Genomic DNA, 20,761 nt, shown 5'->3' with positions numbered 1-20,761 from the left:
ATCCGGTTAGAGATACGCGAAGAAACTTCAAGGGTACTTGAAGAGGGGAAAAGAACATCCATTTTATCTGCTTGTGTTCTTTCATTCTTACATATTGATTGCCTTTACGTCCTCCAAGATCTTGCCTGAGAACATACCAATTTCTGAAAAGTCAACTGTTCTTGATATTGGCAATGGCACCATCCGCAACTGATGCTACGGCCCCGGCTTCGCCAGCTGCGACGGCTCTCCAAGCTCTACCTCCACCCAAAGACCTGTCGCACCTGTTCTCGAGAGTGACTAGAAATCGCAAGCCGAGCAATATTAAGGCCTTTTACAAATTCATGCAGATTCCGGGTATCAGCAATTTTGCTGGAGGTGGGTAGGATTCGGTCGGTGATCGACAATCCCGGCACCGAGGCACCGAAACTTTGATTGTTAGTCTCCGTCTTACACGTCCGTACTAACACGGCCGGTAGGAATGCCCAATGTCAAATATTTCCCCTTCGATACCTTGGAAGCTCAGATATCCAACGCGGACCGTTGGGAGCCTTCACCGAATTACCCCGACAAGGCATCAATTGAGTCTCTGTCAGGTAGTGTTATTGGATACAGCAACAGTTCAGACAAAAACGCCCCGAGAAATCCAGACTATAACAAAACTTCGTCTAGGATCTCTATACCAAAGATTCTAAATGAACCAGACATCACTAAGAAGGTCGACCTTGCCACTGCCCTTCAGTATGGACAGGTGACTGGCTACCCGCCACTGCACTCTTTCATTAGACAATTCACGAACCAAGTGCTTCACCCAAACGTTCCATACCAAGGTGGCGCGGATGTCATCCTTAACAATGGCGGCACGGATGGGTTCTCAAAGGTCCTTCAGCTCCTAGTTGACCCCTGGTATGAGGGGTTACATCCCGTAGAAGAGCGGCCGGGCATGCTCTGTGAGACCTTTGTGTTTGGTAATATCCTTACTCAAGCTCGGCCTCTTGGAGTCAACGTTGTTCCAGTTGAGATTGACGAAGAAGGTATGATAGTCGAAGGATCTGGTGGTCTGCGAGAGGTGCTCGAGAACTGGAATACTCAAAACGGAAGACTACCACATTTCTTATACACGGTAACGTGAGTAATTTGGCTTAACTAAGAACCCGCGCGTATACTGACCGCTGAATACAGCATGGGAGATAACCCTACCAGTGGTGTTGTAGGCGTTAAGAGACGAAAGGAGATCTACGCGCTGGCAAGCAAGTACGACATCATCATTGTTGAAGATGATCCGTATTGGTATCTGCAGTTCCCTTCCGCTGCGATACACGAAGCTAAAGCTAGGGGCTATGCTATTCCCTCAGTGGCCGATTCACACAAGACAGTCAAGTCATCGGGCTATGACTTCATAGATTCGCTTGTTCCATCATATCTTAGCATTGATGTTGACGGCCGTGTCATTCGCCTCGATACCTTTTCCAAGACAGTTGCTCCTGGTTCCCGATTGGGCTATGTCACTGCACAACCTGCAATCATCGAACGTCTTACTAGGTATGCTACTCTGTATCTCAGTAATCAATATCGTAAAGGCTGATTTTTGATGAATAGGATCGCAGAGACCAGCACTGGCCAGCCCTCGGGTTTCGTCCAAGCACTCATTGCTCAAGCCATTCTAGGCCCTCACTCATCAGCTCTTGAGACATTCTCCTCTCTCCCGGAAGCAGAGAAGCACTCGTTTACTGGCTGGCAGCTTGATGGTTGGGTGCGATGGCTTGAGGGACTTCGTGGCGAGTATGAGCGTCGCATGACCCGAATGTGCTCTATCCTTGAGAAGAATGCATTTGCTCCGAGACAGTCAACGTCCCAAGACCCAGACTTGGACCGGGACGTCATCAGCAAGATACGCCTGTTCGATTTCGACTGGCCCCGTGGAGGGATGTTTATCTGGGTGCGTGTCCACTTCGAGAAGCATCCTCTCTACCAGTCCAGAGGAGGTGACATTGCCCCTGTCATTGATGGCACCGCACTGGCGAATGCATTCTTGATCCATAGTACACATGCACCTCATCTGGTGCTGGGCAGCCCTGGTAGTATGTTCAGTGCCACGCCGGAGATTCGGGAAAAGCGTGGCTGGCAGTATATACGACTGTGCTTTGCAGCAGAGAGCGACGAGAACATTGACGACGGCTCGAGCAGATTCGCGCGATCTGTGGGTGAATTCTTCAAGATTAACGATCCGGTACAGATTGAGAAGCTACTCGAAGAGTTGCTCAGCTAGAGTAAATCAATGAACAGAGTTACTACATGATGAGCATTGGACAAGAAAATAGCCCGTGCTGCCAACATAAGAGATAGCCACAGTACAGGACAGCCTCGATGCCACATATATGTGTGGTATCAATCATGAAAATGAAAATGACTACTATTACGACAATCACGATGAAAGCAAACATAGCAAGCTAAGATCACAGTTACGTTAAATAAACATCAAGTTGTGGAACCAATGCCGAGTCAGGCTGTAATTCGTATCATATCTCTGATTCATTTTTAATAGAGCTCAACCGTCAAAGAAGCCGTTACGCCTCAATATCAAACCATGCAAGACCCGTCATCTAGTTCCGTCTTAACCCGCTGCACACCCAGCAAGTCGAGCATTATTTTAGTTCTGCTTCTTCTGAGCCTCCTGGGCAAACACGGAGGCATAAGGGTTCAGGCGAAGCATGACCTGCTTGTTCTTAAGAGGGTTCTTCTTCTGGACAGCAGATCGGCGGGTGACAGCATCGCCCTTGGGAGCGTTGAGAGAGCTCTGGATTTCAGAGCTGTTGATCAGACGAGTAAGATCGGCCTGAGAGACAACGTTGGAGGGGAGGAGGAAGTCACGCTTGTGGGCAGAGGCCTCAGTGGTGGAACCGTAGATCTCGTCAAGGGCCTTGAAGGCAGCAGAGGTCCAGACGATGAAGCGGCCGAGGTGACCACCAGGGGCGAGCTGGAGGAGGTTGAGAGCGGTGACGGGAGAGGTCTCGACACCAGTGATGTTGCGGAAAGCAGTGACGAGCTCCTTGCCATCGGTCTCAGGGTCGTAGATGACAAGAGGGCCACGTCGCTGGCGGTGGCGTCGGCCACGGAGCTTGCCCTTACCAGCACGGAGCTTCTTGGAGCCCTTGACCTTCTCGATATCGGGACCAGCACCAACAGCCTTCAGGAGACCGAAAGCAGCAGCGGTCTTGGCAATGGCAGCACCCTCGAAGACGGCGGAGTCGACAACCAGAGGAACCTCGGGGACGGAGTTGACCTGGTGGCCACGGGCCTGGAGCAGGGGAACGGCAGCGGAGGCAGCGAGAGCAGAGACGACGGCGTATCGCCTGGTTTTGTACGTTAGCCTTGAAATTACGAGCCTCGCGGTCGAAGAAGGACTTACTTCTGGCCCTGGTTGACCTTGATGTGCCACTTGCGCCAGATCTTGGTAGGGGCGAACATGCGACCGGAACGACACATGTTACCGAAGGCAGCCTGACCAGCACGGTGAGTACCACCACCAGAGACACGGGGAATACGGGCGACAGCACGACCTGTTTGCAATGTGGTTAGCCTGTTGTTCTGTTCATCGCCGTGCAATCCCATAGCATTTTTCATCTCTCCCTCGTCCAATTCCGTGATTTTCTCCCCGCCCACAGAAAATTTCCCCTCTAAAACCATAAATCTGGGTAAAGAAAACATCGTATACTAACCAGTTCCCCAAGACTCGGCAGAGGTCTGGTGACCGGCCTTCTCGCTCACAGCATAAGGCTGTCGCTTGTTCTTAGCGATACCGGTGTGAACCTGCTGGACAATGTCCGGTCGGATCGGGCTGGTGAAGACGGCGGGAATGGTGTGGGTAGCTCCAGTGGGAGCACCATCTTTGCCGATGATAGAGACGGTAGGTCGCGAAGCCATTGCGAAGGTTTAGACTTGGACCTGTTGATGATGCTTGAGTTAGTATGGAAAAGGTCCAGATCAATTGCAACAGCTGGCGTTGAGCTCTTACCTCGGGTCGTGCGGCGTCGAAATTGGTGATGGAGTGGGAGGTTGCGAGCTCACGAAATTTCAGTAGGTTAGGATATTTTTGCGGTTTGGTGGGCGAGACCCTAAGTCTGCCCCACTTTTACGTAGCGAGTTTGCATCCGCTAAATGACAGTGCGAGTAGCACTACTCGCACCCATCCGGGGGGATCACTGTGGCTTACAATGAAAGCACTACCTTATCGCTTGTTGGATTAGTAGGTACTGAGGTAGAGACAACATAGACAATGTTTATATAATGTTCGTGTCATTCTCATAAAGGCTCACTTGAGTCACTCCGTGTTAGCATAAGTACATGCCATGATTATGTCCTTCTAAATACTCCAAGATGCAGATATCCTACCGTATTGTGTCCCTCCCGTCATATCTCATCATTCCCACCTCTTCCACTCTTGAATATACTTATCTACCTGTTCCTCAACCCAATCCTCGTCTTCATGTTTGGATCTATCCAGCTTGGCCAGTTTTTCGTGAATCATGGCTTCGACGTCCATCCTCTCAAGTACCTTAGCTTCTAAGTATTTGGGGTCATTCCACCGGCATGCCTTTCTGAAAATCTCTCTCATTCGATTAGAGTAGAGCTGGCAGGTTGCGAGTGGCAGCTTTTGTGGCTTCATATAAAAGTTGCGAGCGATGACATTGTCGTCTTTTATCAATGGCCTGACAACCTCATCGAAGCATTCACCACAGACAGAAAACTGTCGAAGGTATTGCATAGTATGCCAGTATCCGTTGGTGATTGGCTTGTCCTCTTGACACTCGCTCACTGCGGCCATCTTCTCAACTTCTTGTGCAAGAGTGCCAAGGTCTGGCTCTTCCTGTTCCAGTCGAGCTTGATCTGAAGTAGTTTCCATGGCGTCAAAATACATGACGAAACGCTTTCTTTTTGGCTTAAAACGCATAGCGCAAAGCCCTCTGGTAGGTTCTGAGCGGGAGTCTAGAGGAATGAAAATTCCAGTCAGATTAGGGAACAGTGCCTGGATAATTTGAGCGCATTGGGGACATATGGTAAAATCATATACAGGCTGTCGAGTGTGTGGGCTCCAGAGCGTCAGCCAATTACGGGTGGTGACTCTATCACCAGGGCACGGCAGGCTGGAAGTGGTGGATATGGCTTTGGCAACCTCATAACAGAGTCGTAGATCCGGCAATTCGTTCTTCAAGGTAAGGAGCCAAGCAATGCGATACCATGGTCCAACGCCAAAATCGCATGCAATCGCCTGAGCCGTGGGGCGAAGCATCGGTTGGAATGGCTTTCGGTATTCGGTTTTGGCGAAGACGGAGCCATAACAATCAGGACAAATGTTGAACTCTGTACGAGGCAGTGTAAGCCAATCCACCAAACCTGCAACAGGGTGCTTGCGGCGGCATTCGGGGAACGTGGTTACACCTGTTGCTTCTTGATGCTCCGAATGACGCCTAACAGACCCCACCGGTTTCTCAAGGCGAACGCCATCTCGATTGGGGTCAAATGTTGGAGGTTGCCATGATTGCGAAGAAGCCGGAGAGCGAGTGGCAGATGAAATAGCTGATGCTGGCCTGGCTTCAAGTGGTATTTCGGGCCCGATGGCAATAGGTGTTGGCATCTCGGGCATTGATATAATTGGGTCTGGTTCGTATTGGGATCGTGGCCTACCAATTCTTTCAGACTTGCCGCGAGTATCAAAGGGGTCAATCAAAGTGTCCTCATCCACGGGATATGGAAGCTCATTTTTAGGCCTCTCCGGAAGAACATGCTTATCTCGGGCAACTGGAAACGTTGACGCAGGTCGTAAGTTTTGAGTAAAATCATCCGAGACTGCCGAACCCTTGGGTATAACGACTGGAATAGGCATCGTAGCTCCTCCTGGTCTCAATCGAGGACCACTTGGTGCATCAACCTTTTCCAGCTTTGGCTGAGATTCGCGTTCATCCTGCAAGACGACTGACTTCTTACGTCTTGGGTGCAATTCCCGAGGGCCCTTTGGATGATCGTCACCAGATCGATTGTCGTCGCCTCGATCATCACGACGGTCATCACGTCTTATTGTTGGTTCCCGTGTTGGCTCACGAGGAGGGTATGTCGACGATCTTCCATAATCTTCACGATCAGTCCTCCCATAGGAAGGGGATCTATCTTTCTTGGAACTTCTTGGTAAGTAATCACCTCGGTAAGAGGATTCAGTTCCAACTCTTTCTTTTGAAAGCGGACGGACATCTTGCTCATCACGATCCTTGGAAAGAGGGCGAGCTGATGCATCTCCAACCCGCTCTTTTGAGAGGGGGCGTGTCGGTTTCTCAGTCTCGACATTCGTACGCTTTGAGGTGGAAGCGGTTGAAGAAGTACGAGTGTGGCCATTATTATATCGTCGCTCATTAGGGGCGCTTGATACATGCCCTGGTCGAGTAGGAGACCTACGAGAAGCACTCTGAGACTGTCCATAGTACGCTTGATCCCGTCCACTGGCGCTATTTTTAATAACCTCTGGTGCGAGCTGGGGATCAAGAGGAATCTTTGGGGGTCGTGCAGGGGGTTGATCATGTCGTCCACTGGCAGGGGCTGAAGGACGAGTACGGTATTTTTCGGGGAGTTGGTCGTCCCCAAAATCGGTTTCGAGTCGAGGTAGATCCTGCCGACTCCGTCTCTTTTCCAACGGTGGTCGACTACGCTCCCTGTTCGTTGTTGCATCAGCCTTGAGACTACTATCATATCTCCGGCTGGATCTTGTATCTGTGTATGCATCACCCGATGGCCGATCTTGTCGCTCGGTGCGCTCATTCCTCTGGGCTTTCTCGAACCGGTCAGTACGAGGAGTTTTTGTTTCGTTCCTCATTTCAGGTTCAGATCTTCGTTCACGTTCAGGTCTCCTGCTTGGCTCATTGCGTCGGTCCTCTTCTCTTCTTCTCTCAGTCTCACGTCTCCTGTCCGACCCAACCCTCGTTCCTGCTTCACCCCCCTCTGAGCCGTTTGATGATCCTGTCAGAATGACAAAGCGCCGCTCAGGGTTATATTCATGAACTTCCATTATCATAGGGTTCTGTTCAATATCCCCACGAGATGGAGGCTCTTCTTCCTGATACTTTGCGATGCACACGCCATGCTCTCGCTTGAGAGAAACTTCCTCATCTTCCACAGATGGGGGCGGCGGCCTAACTCTTGGTACTCGTGCGGGCGCGGCGGACCGTGGTCGTGGTATTAAAGGGTAGTACGGTAGCTGATATGGGGGTTGCTGCGACGGTGGGGGTTGAGAGGAAGGACGATCATCTAACTTTGGCGATGATGGACTGTTTTTCTGTGTAAGTGGTAGTTCTCTTGTAAGATCTCGGTAACCATACGGCTTCGGACTCTTGGCTCGAGAAGTTGTGAAGTAACCCGCCTGGAGGAGGTTCTGTATGTCAAACGATTCGCCCATGATGCCAGCGTCTATATGTCTGATCGGCACGAAATCATGATACGCTATCGAGGGAACAGGACCAGCAAATGCGGCCACGGATCATAAAGCGAAGGACAGCCAAGTAAATCTGCTCAGATCGAGTCGTAGTTCGGGCAGATTGCTGGTGTTTGTTTTCTATTGTCGCACAGGCCTGCTGGAGACCGTAAGGTTAGGTTGTTATTGGTGCGGGCGCTCCAAAATAGTTCGCGGTCCAGGTCTATCACCCGTTGAGAAACGTTCTAAGTGAATGCTGAAGCCGAAACTATAAGCTCAAGCCTGGTAGCCTAAACAAAAACTACAGAAAAAAGACACGATCTACTTCGTGGGTTATAGTTTTGGTTTCAAGGCGGCGACGTCAGAAGGAACGAGAAGGTGTCGGAGATGCCTTGGGGCGCAGTTTGGGTCCAAATCGAAGGACGAAGCCAGATGACATAGCACTATCAGTTGAAGTACTTGGCAATTGGCTGTAGGGCCACGCAGATCTAAGTACCTCTTGGTGGGCAGCTGGGCATCTACCCTGCCACCCCTCTCCAATACCCCCGCTAGGTTGCCCCTCCTACGTTTCGATTTGCACGCCATTAAAGCCAAAGCCACCTTAAAAATCACCGATTTGCTCAAGGGTAGCGTATCACCACAAGTTGTTGGATCATGGATATCATGTTTCGGTAACCCGACACAGAACTTTATGCAGCATCGAACGGTTGTACATAGTAATACAGCAGGCGGATCTTCACATGCCTCCAGATTAGGTGCTTCAAATAACCTCTAGTGGTAATCCCAAAACAATCACTTCTGCCCACTAACTCCCTGACACTGCAGGGATTGCCAGTAATACTTGTAAGTCCACATGTAAGAACAATTTATCATTACATTCCTTGTGTCAGATTATCAAGTTTGTCCTAATGCTTTCTTACACGTGTACTTGCAGCGCTACAATGCTGAACTACCTTGACCCGTCAGTCGTGGGTTTACCTGTTCCCCGGTCAACGTGAACCACAATCGGTTGGAAGCTCTGGTTGCATTTTATGATTTATCGAATAAGCATGGGCATCCTAGGTCAACTTCATAATCTTCATGGTTCCTAAACAACGGCAACACTATACATATGTAATAATATTGTGCTTCAGACTACTTCTTTCTTCCGCTTTCTTAGATTATCAGTATGGTCTGGTGGGATTCATTCTGATCAGAAGAATCAGCCTCACTGGGAAAACCAGCTTAACCCTGCGTTTTACAAGAACCCGAAGTGGAGGTGTCCAAGTTTTCAATCAAGTCAGTGGCCAGTCTAGGAGACGTGCTTGCAGCTCGTGATGTGACCCTCTTGTCACTTTCAATCAGCCAAATCAGATACTCCCCACCAATGCGCCCAAAGAAGCCAAGATGGTGAGACTCTAGTCCTCTAGAAGATCAGCAATGTCCTTGTCGTCCTCCTCTTCTTCCCTCCTTCGTTCCTCAGCTTCGAGAAGATCCTTCAGCATAGTCCGCTGCCTCACTCTAGCCTTCTGACCCCAATCGGCACCAGTGCCATCGCCCTCCTCGTCAATCTCAGGCTCATCCTCAACTAGTCCACGTAGCTCATTGGGAGAAATTTGTGCCTTGCGTTTTTCGCGGGCATCTTCATCCTCCATCCTTTGGACAGCCCCCTTAGTAACGAACTTGAGGAACAAGGGGCGCAGCAGCATGTAGCCACCGACAACGACGGTCAGACGGAGCCATGCTTTTGTGTCCATGTTGTCAAAGGCGTTTGAAATGTTGTTGGATGCATTTGCTCCATACTGCAGGAACTGAGCAGTGAGTTTTCCGAAGGCATTGAGTTCAGGCTCCTCGCCCTGGTGTTGCTGTTGTTGAGCAACAGGATCCATTTTGAGTGCTTTCAGTTACTTTAGAAATGGAGTACGGCCTTGTGAATGAACCTGCTTAGGAGGTTGCTGTTGTCGCTGTTGAAGGTCTGAAGAGACGGTCGCGTTTAAACCAGGTGAGTTTAGTGATCGTATTCGTGAAGATGTCCAGGTGTTGTAGTTTAAAACGACGGAAACAATGGTTCCAGGATATTGTAAGGAGTAATGCTTGATTCAAGGAGGAGAGGGAAAGATGTCAAAGCTTGTGAGTTGAGGTGCTGCGGTTGAGATTTTTATATGGCGCGCGACTTGAGAGGTTCTTTTTGTTGGCCTTCTCCGATGGACCCGTCTCACTGGTCAAATTCTGGAACCCGCAAATAAGATGAGGGTACAGGATACTTCTACGGTATTATGCTACTGTTGAAGGCATATGATTGGCAGTGCTTCGCGAAATGCTTTGGTAGAAACGTCCTGATACCTTTAGATGTGCTACAGTACTTCAGATCCTACGGATTCCGAGAATTATTTAGAAATCCCCTGAGGACATGGAAACATAGTAAGCTAAGTACTATAGTCCCGAGTCGTTGATACATTGTATAATCTGGCAGCCAGAAAAGCACGATTACCCATCCAAAATCGGCCAATTTACACTAATATAAAGAAGTGCAACTCATACGCTTTTAATATTATGAAGCTCTTCAGCTGTTCCGTGCAAAACACCATTCATACCTTGCATAAAGTAGGAAGTAGGTCATAAGTACAGGATCTTGATGGGACCTCAGCTTCATTAGCTCCACGTGATCTACCTGTTTTATTTCCTTGTGGTCTGAGTGGGCGTAAAACTGGCGGGCTGGCTCCACCATATATCCATTTCTGAACAGACAGTCGCCTTTAGAGCGAGACAAGAGGCCTGGCTTGATAGCTCGAGAAATTTTCGAGGCCTCATTATAGCCGTTTCCCATCTCCATCTCCGCCTCCATCGTGCACCCCGACAGCACCATCGTGTGTTTCTCGCCTCTGTTCCCTTTTCTCTCAGCTTTATCTCGCCTTTAATTGTCATTTATACTATCTAGAGGGAGCCGCCACCATGTCGACCGCTTTCCGATCCCTTGCGCCTTTCCTGCGCACCGCCCGACAAGGTCTACGGGCTAACCCCATCAACCCTCTTCAGTCCGCCTTCAGCAAGCAGAACACCTCCGGTGTCCTCAACCTTTACCGCACATATGCTGTTTTTGAGCGATCAAAGCCTCATGTGAACATCGGTACAATTGGTCACGTCGATCACGGCAAGGTATGACTGTGTCTTCTATTCTATAACCCCTCGTCTCTCTTTCTCTCTCAAGACCCAACTGACTCTTTATCATAGACCACTCTTTCTGCTGCCATCACAAAGCGGCAGGCTGACAAGGGCCTCGCCAACTTCCTCGAGTATGGTGCCATTGACAAGGCTCCTGAGGAGCGAAAGCGTGGTATTACCATCTCGACCGCACACATCGAGTACGCCACCGAGAACCGCCACTACTCCCACGTCGATTGCCCTGGTCACGCCGATTACATCAAGAACATGATTACTGGTGCAGCCAACATGGACGGTGCTATCATCGTTGTTGCTGCTTCCGATGGACAGATGCCCCAGACCCGTGAACACTTGCTCCTTGCTCGTCAGGTTGGTGTCCAGCGAATTGTCGTCTTTGTCAACAAGGTCGATGCCATTGATGACCCCGAGATGCTTGAGCTCGTCGAGATGGAGATGCGCGAGCTTCTCAACACCTACGGCTTCGAAGGCGACGACACTCCCGTCATCATGGGCTCTGCTCTCATGTCTCTCCAGAACCAGCGCCCTGAGATTGGTACCGAGAAGATCGATGAGCTTCTTGCTGCCGTTGACGAGTGGATCCCCACCCCCGAGCGTGACCTCGATAAGCCCTTCCTTATGTCCGTTGAGGATGTCTTCTCCATTGCTGGCCGCGGCACCGTCGTGTCTGGCCGTGTGGAGCGTGGTGTTCTGAAGCGTGATCAGGAGATCGAGCTTGTCGGAAAGGGCCAGGAGGTTATCAAGACCAAGGTTACCGACATCGAGACCTTCAAGAAGTCTTGTGAACAGTCCCAGGCTGGTGACAACTCTGGTCTCCTCATCCGAGGTGTTCGCCGTGAGGATGTCCGCCGTGGTATGGTCGTCTGCGCTCCTGGCACCGTAAAGTCTCACACCCAGTTTCTCGCTTCCCTCTACGTCCTCTCAAAGGAGGAGGGTGGCCGACACACCGGTTTCCAGGAGCACTACCGACCCCAGCTCTACCTTCGAACTGCAGATGAGTCCATTGACCTGACTTTCCCCGAGGGTACTGAGGATGCTTCTAGTAAGATGGTCATGCCTGGTGACAACACCGAGATGGTTGTCACCATGGGTCACCCCAATGCTATCGAGGTTGGTCAGCGATTTAACATCCGTGAGGGTGGCCGAACTGTCGCTACTGGTCTCTGCACTCGCATCCTCAAATAAGCGGCGTTTTAGACAAGAAATGAAAAGGTTAACGGGGACGGTGTACGAATTATTACGCTTATGTACAATCATGCAATGTCTTTCTTTGAGTCCATTTCGGCTCCTGTATATTTATTTAGCTGGCCTAGGGGCTCAAAGATCTCCGCTCTGCTTCCTCCCACCTTTTGGTGATTTGAATTAGATAAAATCTAGGGGAGGCAGTAATAAGACTTATAAACGAAAAACATCCATTTCACCTTGAATCCTTGTCCGTTGCGGCAATATGATAATCATTGTGGCAGTGATGAATAATGATGGTTGGATCAACATTTGATGAGCACAACGGGGTCTTCAAGGATGCGGGAGGGCCAGCACTTGGAGTTTTTCTTTAGAATTGTCATTAATCACATTGACTCGATGCACTCCATAGCCACAGGCTAGTCGTGCGGAAAAGTGGGAGGATAAGACAGGACACAGAGACATGATCGAGGTCCGATGCAATGGTATTCGTCTATCCTCGGAGGATTTTCGTCAGACGCACGATCTTCCTGAGGGACCCAAGCAAGCCATAAAACTCCTGTTCCAAGCGGCCGCCTTCCGAGTGCTCTTTTTTTGTTACCGCGAGGCCTTTGACGTTCTGCTGGGGAGTCCCCCCATCCACACAATACTATGCTCTCCAGCAGTCTCCCCCATCCCTTAACCGAGAAAACCGGGTGTCATGATCGTTTATCGGTACTGCAGGCAATCCTGGGTCAGTTTCCTTGTTCCCACTACTTGACCGAACATCGTCCTGGGTGTTGCGGTCCATGTTGATTCCGCTCAATTAAAACTCACCTTGTTGAAGCCGATATCCTTGGCCTTCTCACGGAAACACTGACGGCACAGGTTGAGGTCGTACTTTCGGATGAGACCGGCCTTGTGCTTGCAGACGCGGCTACGAGATGTTAGCATCAATTATTTTCGGTCGATGATTTCGACGCCACCGGGCGCATGGAATTTCGGGTAAGGAGATATATATTCGTACCAGCTGCGAGAGCCCTTGCCGTAGTTTCGGGGGCGGGAGTTCCAGACGCTTTCGTGAGACATCTTTGCGGTGATGATTGAAGGCCGAAAGCTCGAAGGGTTGCGGGAGGATTTGAATTCGCGAGTTGGGTTACTGCTGGAAATTTTACTTGACTTGTGTGCACTAGGGCCCCAGTTCGGGTAGGAGCAGGGCACAGCGGGCTCCGGACTATCAATGACCCGGTATCTCAATGATGGACCCGCTCTCCTGGAGCTGTCCAACAGGGTTACCTGGCATCCACTGTAGAGCGAACGAACATAAACGTCTGTTTGCAGCCCATTGGCTTAAACTCGATTTCTGCATGAGCTTGAATATGCCATTCCTGATTTTCTGTGCATAATGAGATCGTAACCCTTTTACACAGCAAGATTGTCATGGAAGGATCGTGAGCTAAGGTACCTTACCTTATGATACCTAGCGAGTTGTTCTCGAGAAACATCTGCTAAGATTGTGCTTCATTTGACTGCCTGTAGTATTCACAACGCTGGTTTTTGCTGTGAACCTGTGCAACGATTTCATACAGCAGCCAAGAATAACATCACGTTTCTGTAGAAGATCCAACTTAGACCCTGGAGTTGAAGCCAAAAGAGCCTCGGCCGGGCCAATTGTAAGAACTATAGCGCTCTTGTCGCGAATATGGTATTTCAAGAAGCGCTGAATTTAGATACCCATCTACGTCCTGTTTACGGGGATTCTAGATGGACGTTGTTTTCTGTTTCGCAGGCTCTGAATCGCCAAGTTTCCTTCAGATGGATGCCTTACACTGGTAGAATTTATGTTATAGTTGTGCTGAGGTTCTCATTAACACACAGCGTACAACTAAGGTAGGTTGTAGGCTACTCAATGGCCAAGGTAGATGGTTATTAATTTCTGCAACTAGTTAGTTCAAAGGGGATTATACAACATGGTGAGTGGAGAGAACCAAAGAGAACTTATTAATCAAGGACACTTCATCGAAATAAATGTAATCCAAGCCATGGGTTGTTGTAGGTATGATGGCTGACCAATACAGGTGAAGCTCGCCTTAGCTACCTAGGTAGGTAGCTACGTAGGTATAGGTCCCGCTTTAAACCTACAGGGATGTCCACATACACCGGACATTCCTATGCAAGCTGGCATCTCTGGTGGATTCCAAGCAACTCTCCAGAAACAAGCACCTCTCTGATTGCAGACAGTGCTTTGCTTCATTTTGCTTTTCTTTCTTTTACTTCTTTTTCCTCCAAAAACAATCGAATCAAGTTCATCATAAGAAATGGTTCTTATCAAGAGCTTCGTGCTGAGCGCCCTTGCTGCCACCGTCGCAGCCAAATCCGCCGTCATCGAATTACTTCCCTCCAATTTCGACGATATCGTTCTCAAGTCCGGCAAACCTACCCTCGTCGAGTTCTTTGCCCCGTGGTGTGGACACTGCAAGACGCTTGCTCCTGTCTGGGAGGATCTAGCCAATACCTACGAGTACGCAAAGGACAAGGTCCAAATTGCCAAAGTCGACGCGGACGCTCAGCGTGAGCTCGGTAAGCGATTTGGTATCCAGGGTTTCCCTACCCTTAAGTACTTCGATGGCAAGAGCAACAAGCCTCAGGATTACAAGTCTGGCCGCGACCTTGAGAGCCTGACCAATTTCATCGTTGAAAAGACTGGTGTGAAACCCAAGAAGAAGCTTGAGCTGCCCAGCGAGGTTACCTACCTCAACGATGCGACATTTCCCAAAGCTATTGGTGGCGACAAGCATGTTCTCGTCGCCTTTACCGCTCCGTGGTGTGGACGTTAGTGTTCCTGTGCCATTCTTTCGTTCAATCTCACTAATCTTGACATATTCCAGACTGCAAGAGCCTTGCCCCTACCTGGGAAGACCTCGCCAACACATTCGTAAACGAGAAGAATGTCCTGATCGCCAAGGTTGATGCCGAAGCTCCCAACAGCAAGGCAGTGGCTGAGGAGCAAGGTGTTAAGTCCTACCCAACCATTAAGTGGTTCCCTGCTGGCAGCAAGAAGGCTGTAGCCTACGAAAGTGGACGCAGTGAGCAGGCCTTTGTTGATTGGATCAATGAGCATGCCGGAACCCATCGAGTCACCGGCGGTGGCCTTGATACCGTTGCTGGTACCGTTGAGTCTCTTGACACGCTCGTGGCCAAGATCACAGGCGGTGCTGCCATCGCTGACGTCGCCGAGGAGGTCAAGAAGGAGGTCGAGAACCTCACCGATTCTGTTCAGAAAACCTACGCCGAGTACTACGTGCGCGTCTTTGACAAGCTGAGCTCGAACAATGACTGGGTGTCGAAGGAGCTCGCTCGTTTGGACGGCATCCTTACCAAGGGTGGACTGGCCCCCGCCAAGCGTGACCAGATTCAGCAGAAGACCAACGTTCTTCGCAAGTTCACCCAGAAGGTCGAGGAGAAGGTCGAAGAGATTAAGGATGAACTGTAAAGAACCATGTATGCCTTATGATAAATGAGATCAGAAAGGAAGTCACGAATCAAAGGGTTTTATGTATTTGGAACTTCGTTGACTAGACTCGACAGGATAAAATTCGTAACGAGACATATTAGCACTTCTATTGGCATGTGATGAATCGAAACAACTGAGAAACCCTAAATACCCTGTATCCCTTATTTGAATCAAATCTTACGAGGACTTGGTTGATCCTCCATCTTTCGCCTTGCCCTCTTGGAGAGCTGCTTCCAGATTATCCAGCCTCCGGGACATCTCATCCACTTCACACTATGTTAGCGGGATGCTGCGGAATACGAGCCCTGAGATACTCACTTTTCGCAAAGATTTCTGACGAGACACCAGCAAATTTATTAGACAGAGAGTTTAGGAGCTCTTCAACAGCGGCTGTGACATCGGCGCGAGCATCATCTGAAGGCTGTAACAAAGAACGAGTCAGCGGGTGCTGTTGAAACCATACATGAAGGCCTTGAGCCCAATTTAAGAGTTGTCCGTGCGACACTATATAAAATGAATGTAGATACGGTTGTCTGAACCGCAAAAGAGTAAGACATACATCTTCAGGCTTGCTGTTGGCTATGGGGTCTGGTTGCGGCTCGTTGCTAGCCATCATGATATTGTGATAGGAGGACGAAAGGATGGGGTATCGAAAGAACTAAACTGGAGAAATGGAGGTCTGTATAGAGAGACACCGAGGTACTCAAAGTAGTCTCTTAAGTGCAATCTTTGTCTTGCGAGCGTGTATACGTGCGTTAGTGATTGTGTCTGGTTTGTGTGATGATGCTGAACTGCCCCTTATTCATACTGTGCCGGAAAATAGACGGATACGGCATTTCTTTTTAGCACCATCAGCACCTGGGCTCAGCCAACAATGGAACCGCGATACGTACCACTTCTACGAACGCCAGGTCTCATAACTCAAACAATATCTCATGAAGAGAGGCTAACCAGCCACCAAGTATCAGCCACCGCCTACATCTACGAACTCATTTCCTCATCACGCTCAATCTCTTCAGTCATTACCATCTTTACCACGTCGTCTTGGGCCGACGACTAACCCAATTTTAGCATGATACAGTGATAGTCGCTCGCTATCGTGGGCCATCTATCCATCATGCCTCAAGCCCAACATCCAATCGCTACACTTATATTTATCGTTTTCATTGTTTGGCTCGTCTTCCCCGATAGCGACTACTCAAGTCAATCTCTGACTCTTTCCGATCTCGCTGGCGAGAGACTTGATCATTTTCAGGATGCTCTAGACGTGCTGAATGCTTCGCGATGGGGCGATTTCGCACCAGTCCCAGGGAAAGACTCCAAGACGAACTCATCGTTTTTAAATCTTACGGGTTTTCGTGCGGATGATAACCTCTCCTGGGGCGGTTTGAAAAGGTTCCGCGAGCGGAGTTTGGCCTTCAGCCGACATGCCATACCACCTATTGGAGAACATAATCTGTGGGACACCGGACATGGTGAGCCTATCTGGTTGAATGCATCCGGGACTGTTCATGGAGAATGGGTCAAGCCAAAAGGCTCTATCTCTAGAGGATATAACAGCTACAATCTGAGCAAAATTGCTCCTGATATGGACTGGATTGGTGATAATGTGCCTTGGGCGCGTAACATTACTGGTCGCACAGGCCGCATGATGCTGCGCCTAGAAGGAAATCAAACCATCAACGAGTATGAGCAATTGCCAACTGAAAGTAGCGTCCCCGTCGCTGGAGGTCTCATACGGAGTGTCAAGGGCACGACGACTATTGAGGATACCCATGGCTCTGGCCATGACTGGGAAATGAGGCTATGGGGCGTTCATTGGCCACGTCAGGGCGTGGTTTTGATGACCACCACCAGCGAGAAGTTCGAGGGCATATTCGGCTTGCCACACCTTACACCAAGTGAGGATTTCTTCCAGTCTAGTCAGAGGCTACTTAACGAGTCGATCGCTCACACCATTGCGACAAAGAGGGAGAACATATATGCAGACCAGACTGTACCATGGACTTCAGATCTGGAGAACCCTCTATACACTACTAACCCATCGCCACATTGCGAATATGTTATGTATGCGCAAGTCTTTCCACCAAGTCGAACCCATTTCAACATAGATTCTCAGGAATCATCGCGGGAGGCTTTAGAGTCTGTTATCGACGCTGTTGAGTCAGAGTTACAATCACCTGTTGGCGCACCCATCCCAAAGATACCCAAACTCCAGATGTCAGCTATCATCTACTCTCCAGACTGCGGCTTCTTCCTAGAGACCAAAGGACCACCAGATTTTGGGCCAAGCGAGGCCCAGCACTTAACAGGCATGAAGATAGAGGTTCAACTCTACCAAGTCAAAACATGGATTCTTGTCTACGCGATCGTTGTATTTGGTCAGATCAATCTACTCAAGAACCAGATGCGCGAGTCTTGCACCCCTTCGACCATGGGTCGAGTGAGCTTTTGGACTATCGCCATGATGCTCATGGTTGACGGCATGACCTTCACTGCTGCAGCAACTTGGGTATCATCTGCTGGCGCCACCTTTCTGCCGACATTGGCCCTCTTGTTTGCCGCATTTCTGTCCATGACCATTGGTGGAAGCTTTCTCGCCAAAATCCATGAAGTTCAGCTTCCTGAAGCCCGGCCTCGACGTGAGCGGGAAGCGAACAACATGGGTGATAACACCAATGGCACCGAACTAAACGCAGCGGCGACTCCAGACAGATCACTCTTGCCAGAGCCTGTGACAACGCACCAACCGGCCATGCCTCCCCCTCCTCGATCTCAGCAACAGCCTGTGATTGTTCCCTCCGATCAAGATATTGATGCCGAGATTGCTACTGCAGCAGTCCCTGGCGCCACAACTGCGCAACGTGCTGAGGAGGCCCCCCAATCTTTTCAAAGCATCATTGGCCGCATGATCCTCTCCTCTCTATGTATTATATTCCTGGCCATTTCTTCTACAACATGGTATCCCAATCTGAGGTCATTGTTCCTGAATCTGTGTATCCTCATCTATCTATCCCTGTGGATTCCTCAAATTCTCCGTAATACTCGTCGAAACTGCCGCCGAGCTCTTGGCTGGCCATTCGTCCTTGGTCAGTCTGTCTTACGACTTCTCCCCATAGCCTATTTCTGGATCAAAGAGGACAATTTTCTTTATGCTCGCTCGGACCGACATGCGTTCCTTGTCTTTTGCGCCTGGCTTTGGATACAGCTTATCATTCTTGCTGCACAAGACATTATCGGTCCCCGCTTTGGCATTCCCGCTGGCTGGGCCCCTGATGCTTGGGACTACCATCCTGTTCTTCGCGAGGATAGTCTCGAAGCTGGTGGTTTGCCAATTGGCCTATTTGCTGATGACACCCCGGGTATCGAGCGTGCCCGGTCATCAGGTGATGATGGCAGCAAGAAGCAAAGCACGACGAGGAGTATCGACTGCGCAATCTGTCGCGAAGTCTTGGAGGTACCAGTGCTCACTGCCGAAGATGAAGACACCGGCGTTGCTGGTGTCTTCGCTCGTCGCTTATACATGGTCACACCTTGCAGGCATATATTTCATAGCGCTTGCTTGGAAGGTTGGATGAGATTTCGACTCCAGTGTCCCATATGTCGAGAAGAGTTACCACCGCTGTAACACCGTGAGACTATGGGCATTCTCACTTTTTACACGTGGGTGGCACTGTTCAGCATTAGCACGAATTTGATATGTTTAGGTCCCAGAATGGCATGCATAATAGGCGCTGGATGTACTATTAGAGTCTGTCTCCTAAGAGAGTTTTTGTTGCATTGATAACACAACATGGATATGGTATTTCAACACATTTCCCAACCTCCGTGAACTCCGAGTCCAATACACCACCTCCACGAAAGATCATGTCTATATACACGGCTGGTAAACCAGTTTATACAACACGAATATGAGCGCCAGTACTCCTCTGGCCTCGCTACCAGTTCAGCCGAGTTTGACGAAATTTAGAATCGGGAATACCGGGTGGGAGACCGCGAGTGCCAACTTGAAGGTCCGCAACTCGAGTTCGAAGGTCGAAGTCAACAGAGCGAATTGTGAAGCGCTTTTCTTCGGGGACTATTCGTGGTATGGGCCTCGTGATGCCATCGACATGATACGACTCGACCCCCATGGACAGCGCCTCTGACTCCTCAAGATTCATGACCCATGCACTAATATTCGCAACCATCTCGCTATCCCACATTCCTTCACGGCGGGCACTGCTGCGTAGAAGCTGAATAGCTCGGCGCCTTGTTCCTGGATCGCGACATTTGGTCGCTACAACAAACAGAGGTGCAACAATCCCTATGTCAGCTGCGAACCTGGGTTTGAGATGCGGAGCTGAGAATCCCATGGGCGGGAACAAGTCTTGGCTTTGCCAATTTTCCCGTTGGCGATGTTGGCAGTGCTCAGGATCGGGGCAATCGCGGGATGCGGCTCGCCTCTCTTCGTCGCCGACTATTTCGGTACCAAGATCAACAATTGTCTGAAACTGAGGAAGGAAGTTGTCAAAGTCAGACTCCTTGTCACTGAACATCATGAGGTACAGGATTCTTGAATTCGTGGACAGCATTTTCAGTGCAGCAATGCCTGCTTTCTCCTGAAGGCTGACAGAAGGATTGTGCCGTGTGAAAAACAGGTTGTCGAACGCTTTCCCCCAAGCGTCCAGGTAATGTTTGAAATGAAGACCATAGTCAAGCCACGATTGGGGTAGGGTACTCTTGAGGTCGGTCTTCATGGCGAAAAGCTCCTCGACGTATCTCATGATTCTAGCATTCAACGCATCACAGGTCACCCGAGCTTCGACAACAGATGAAAAAGTTTCAGGGATCGAGAAGGGCTCCTCTTGCGAAGGGGTTGTTGTGCCACTCGGACCAGGAGATTGTGTTTGCGATTGTGAGCTGAGCCTTATACTGAACGGCTGGGGGAAATGGAATGCCATATCGTAGGACTTTGCTTGAATCGCCAGGCGCGTAAAAATGATAACCAATTCCTCCTCCAGCGAATTTTCGGAAACTGGAGGGAGTCTTTGTCTTTGTTGAGTGCGGAAGATGTCGAGCAGGCCGAGTCCGGTCTGGATCTGGTGAATGGCCTGCCTGTGATCACCAATAAAGGAATCAAAGCAGGCCAGAAGCACATTCGCCATGATCGAGGTCCTGTGTGATCTCTGGTCTTGGGTGTTGAGTTTCACCAAAGCATTGCATGCATCACCATATCTCCTGACGGCAACTTGCCAATGACCCCTGACAAGCTCGACACGGGCGTCACCACCCATCTCCGATCCACTGTGCATATCCAGGGCAGCCGTCTGCTCGAGAGTCTGATACAGAGCACCCAGTGCAATAACAGCACATTTGATGGCATCCTCAGAGTGGCACGCCTGCAATACATAGTGCGTCCAGAAGAGATTTTTGAAGGAGCCAGAAAGCTCGTTAGCAGTGTGTGAGCGGAATATGTCAAAGTATAAGGATTCATTTGGTTGAATCTGCAT

The 20,761-nt window shown here is 49.8% G+C and overlaps 10 protein-coding genes across 10 annotated transcripts; 4 read left to right on the top strand and 6 right to left on the bottom strand.

The window, feature by feature from the left end:
* Positions 1–173: 173 nt before the first annotated feature.
* On the top strand, positions 174–2,248 carry J7337_002971 (uncharacterized protein; the record flags this gene model as incomplete). The annotated part of the gene is made up of 4 exons (XM_044820696.1): positions 174–357; positions 459–1,107; positions 1,162–1,521; positions 1,579–2,248. The coding sequence occupies 4 exons, from the start codon at positions 174–176 to the stop codon at positions 2,246–2,248; spliced, it is 1,863 nt and encodes a 620-aa protein (XP_044684996.1).
* A 381-nt stretch (positions 2,249–2,629) lies between these two features.
* On the bottom strand, positions 2,630–3,903 carry J7337_002970 (uncharacterized protein; the record flags this gene model as incomplete). The annotated part of the gene is made up of 3 exons (XM_044820695.1): positions 2,630–3,332; positions 3,389–3,539; positions 3,699–3,903. The coding sequence occupies 3 exons, from the start codon at positions 3,901–3,903 to the stop codon at positions 2,630–2,632; spliced, it is 1,059 nt and encodes a 352-aa protein (XP_044684995.1).
* A 496-nt stretch (positions 3,904–4,399) lies between these two features.
* J7337_002969 (uncharacterized protein) lies at positions 4,400–7,420 on the bottom strand (the record flags this gene model as incomplete). The annotated part of the gene is made up of 1 exon (XM_044820694.1): positions 4,400–7,420. One exon carries the CDS (start codon positions 7,418–7,420, stop codon positions 4,400–4,402), a length of 3,021 nt encoding a protein of 1,006 aa, XP_044684994.1.
* A 1,412-nt stretch (positions 7,421–8,832) lies between these two features.
* J7337_002968 (uncharacterized protein) lies at positions 8,833–9,303 on the bottom strand (the record flags this gene model as incomplete). The annotated part of the gene is made up of 1 exon (XM_044820693.1): positions 8,833–9,303. The coding sequence occupies one exon, from the start codon at positions 9,301–9,303 to the stop codon at positions 8,833–8,835; it is 471 nt and encodes a 156-aa protein (XP_044684993.1).
* Positions 9,304–10,366: 1,063 nt separating this feature from the next.
* Positions 10,367–11,779, top strand: TUF1 (translation elongation factor Tu; the record flags this gene model as incomplete). The annotated part of the gene is made up of 2 exons (XM_044820692.1): positions 10,367–10,570; positions 10,646–11,779. The coding sequence occupies 2 exons, from the start codon at positions 10,367–10,369 to the stop codon at positions 11,777–11,779; spliced, it is 1,338 nt and encodes a 445-aa protein (XP_044684992.1).
* Positions 11,780–12,577: 798 nt separating this feature from the next.
* On the bottom strand, positions 12,578–12,844 carry RPS29 (40S ribosomal protein S29; the record flags this gene model as incomplete). Its single annotated transcript, XM_044820691.1, has 2 exons — positions 12,578–12,692; positions 12,783–12,844. 2 exons carry the CDS (start codon positions 12,842–12,844, stop codon positions 12,578–12,580), a joined length of 177 nt encoding a protein of 58 aa, XP_044684991.1.
* A 1,229-nt stretch (positions 12,845–14,073) lies between these two features.
* Positions 14,074–15,248, top strand: ERP38 (Protein disulfide-isomerase erp38; the record flags this gene model as incomplete). Its single annotated transcript, XM_044820690.1, has 2 exons — positions 14,074–14,587; positions 14,644–15,248. 2 exons carry the CDS (start codon positions 14,074–14,076, stop codon positions 15,246–15,248), a joined length of 1,119 nt encoding a protein of 372 aa, XP_044684990.1.
* Positions 15,249–15,446: 198 nt separating this feature from the next.
* Positions 15,447–15,882, bottom strand: J7337_002964 (uncharacterized protein; the record flags this gene model as incomplete). Its single annotated transcript, XM_044820689.1, has 3 exons — positions 15,447–15,535; positions 15,588–15,690; positions 15,829–15,882. 3 exons carry the CDS (start codon positions 15,880–15,882, stop codon positions 15,447–15,449), a joined length of 246 nt encoding a protein of 81 aa, XP_044684989.1.
* A 504-nt stretch (positions 15,883–16,386) lies between these two features.
* J7337_002963 (uncharacterized protein) lies at positions 16,387–18,897 on the top strand (the record flags this gene model as incomplete). The annotated part of the gene is made up of 1 exon (XM_044820688.1): positions 16,387–18,897. One exon carries the CDS (start codon positions 16,387–16,389, stop codon positions 18,895–18,897), a length of 2,511 nt encoding a protein of 836 aa, XP_044684988.1.
* Positions 18,898–19,207: 310 nt separating this feature from the next.
* Positions 19,208–20,761, bottom strand: J7337_002962 (uncharacterized protein; the record flags this gene model as incomplete). Its single annotated transcript, XM_044820687.1, has 1 exon — positions 19,208–20,761. The coding sequence occupies one exon, from the start codon at positions 20,759–20,761 to the stop codon at positions 19,208–19,210; it is 1,554 nt and encodes a 517-aa protein (XP_044684987.1).

Source organism: Fusarium musae, chromosome 2 (genome assembly GCF_019915245.1).
Source record: "Fusarium musae strain F31 chromosome 2, whole genome shotgun sequence".
NCBI classification, from domain to species: domain Eukaryota; kingdom Fungi; phylum Ascomycota; class Sordariomycetes; order Hypocreales; family Nectriaceae; genus Fusarium; species Fusarium musae.
Note: the sequence above shows the minus strand (reverse complement) of the source record. Positions and strands in the feature narration are given on the sequence as shown.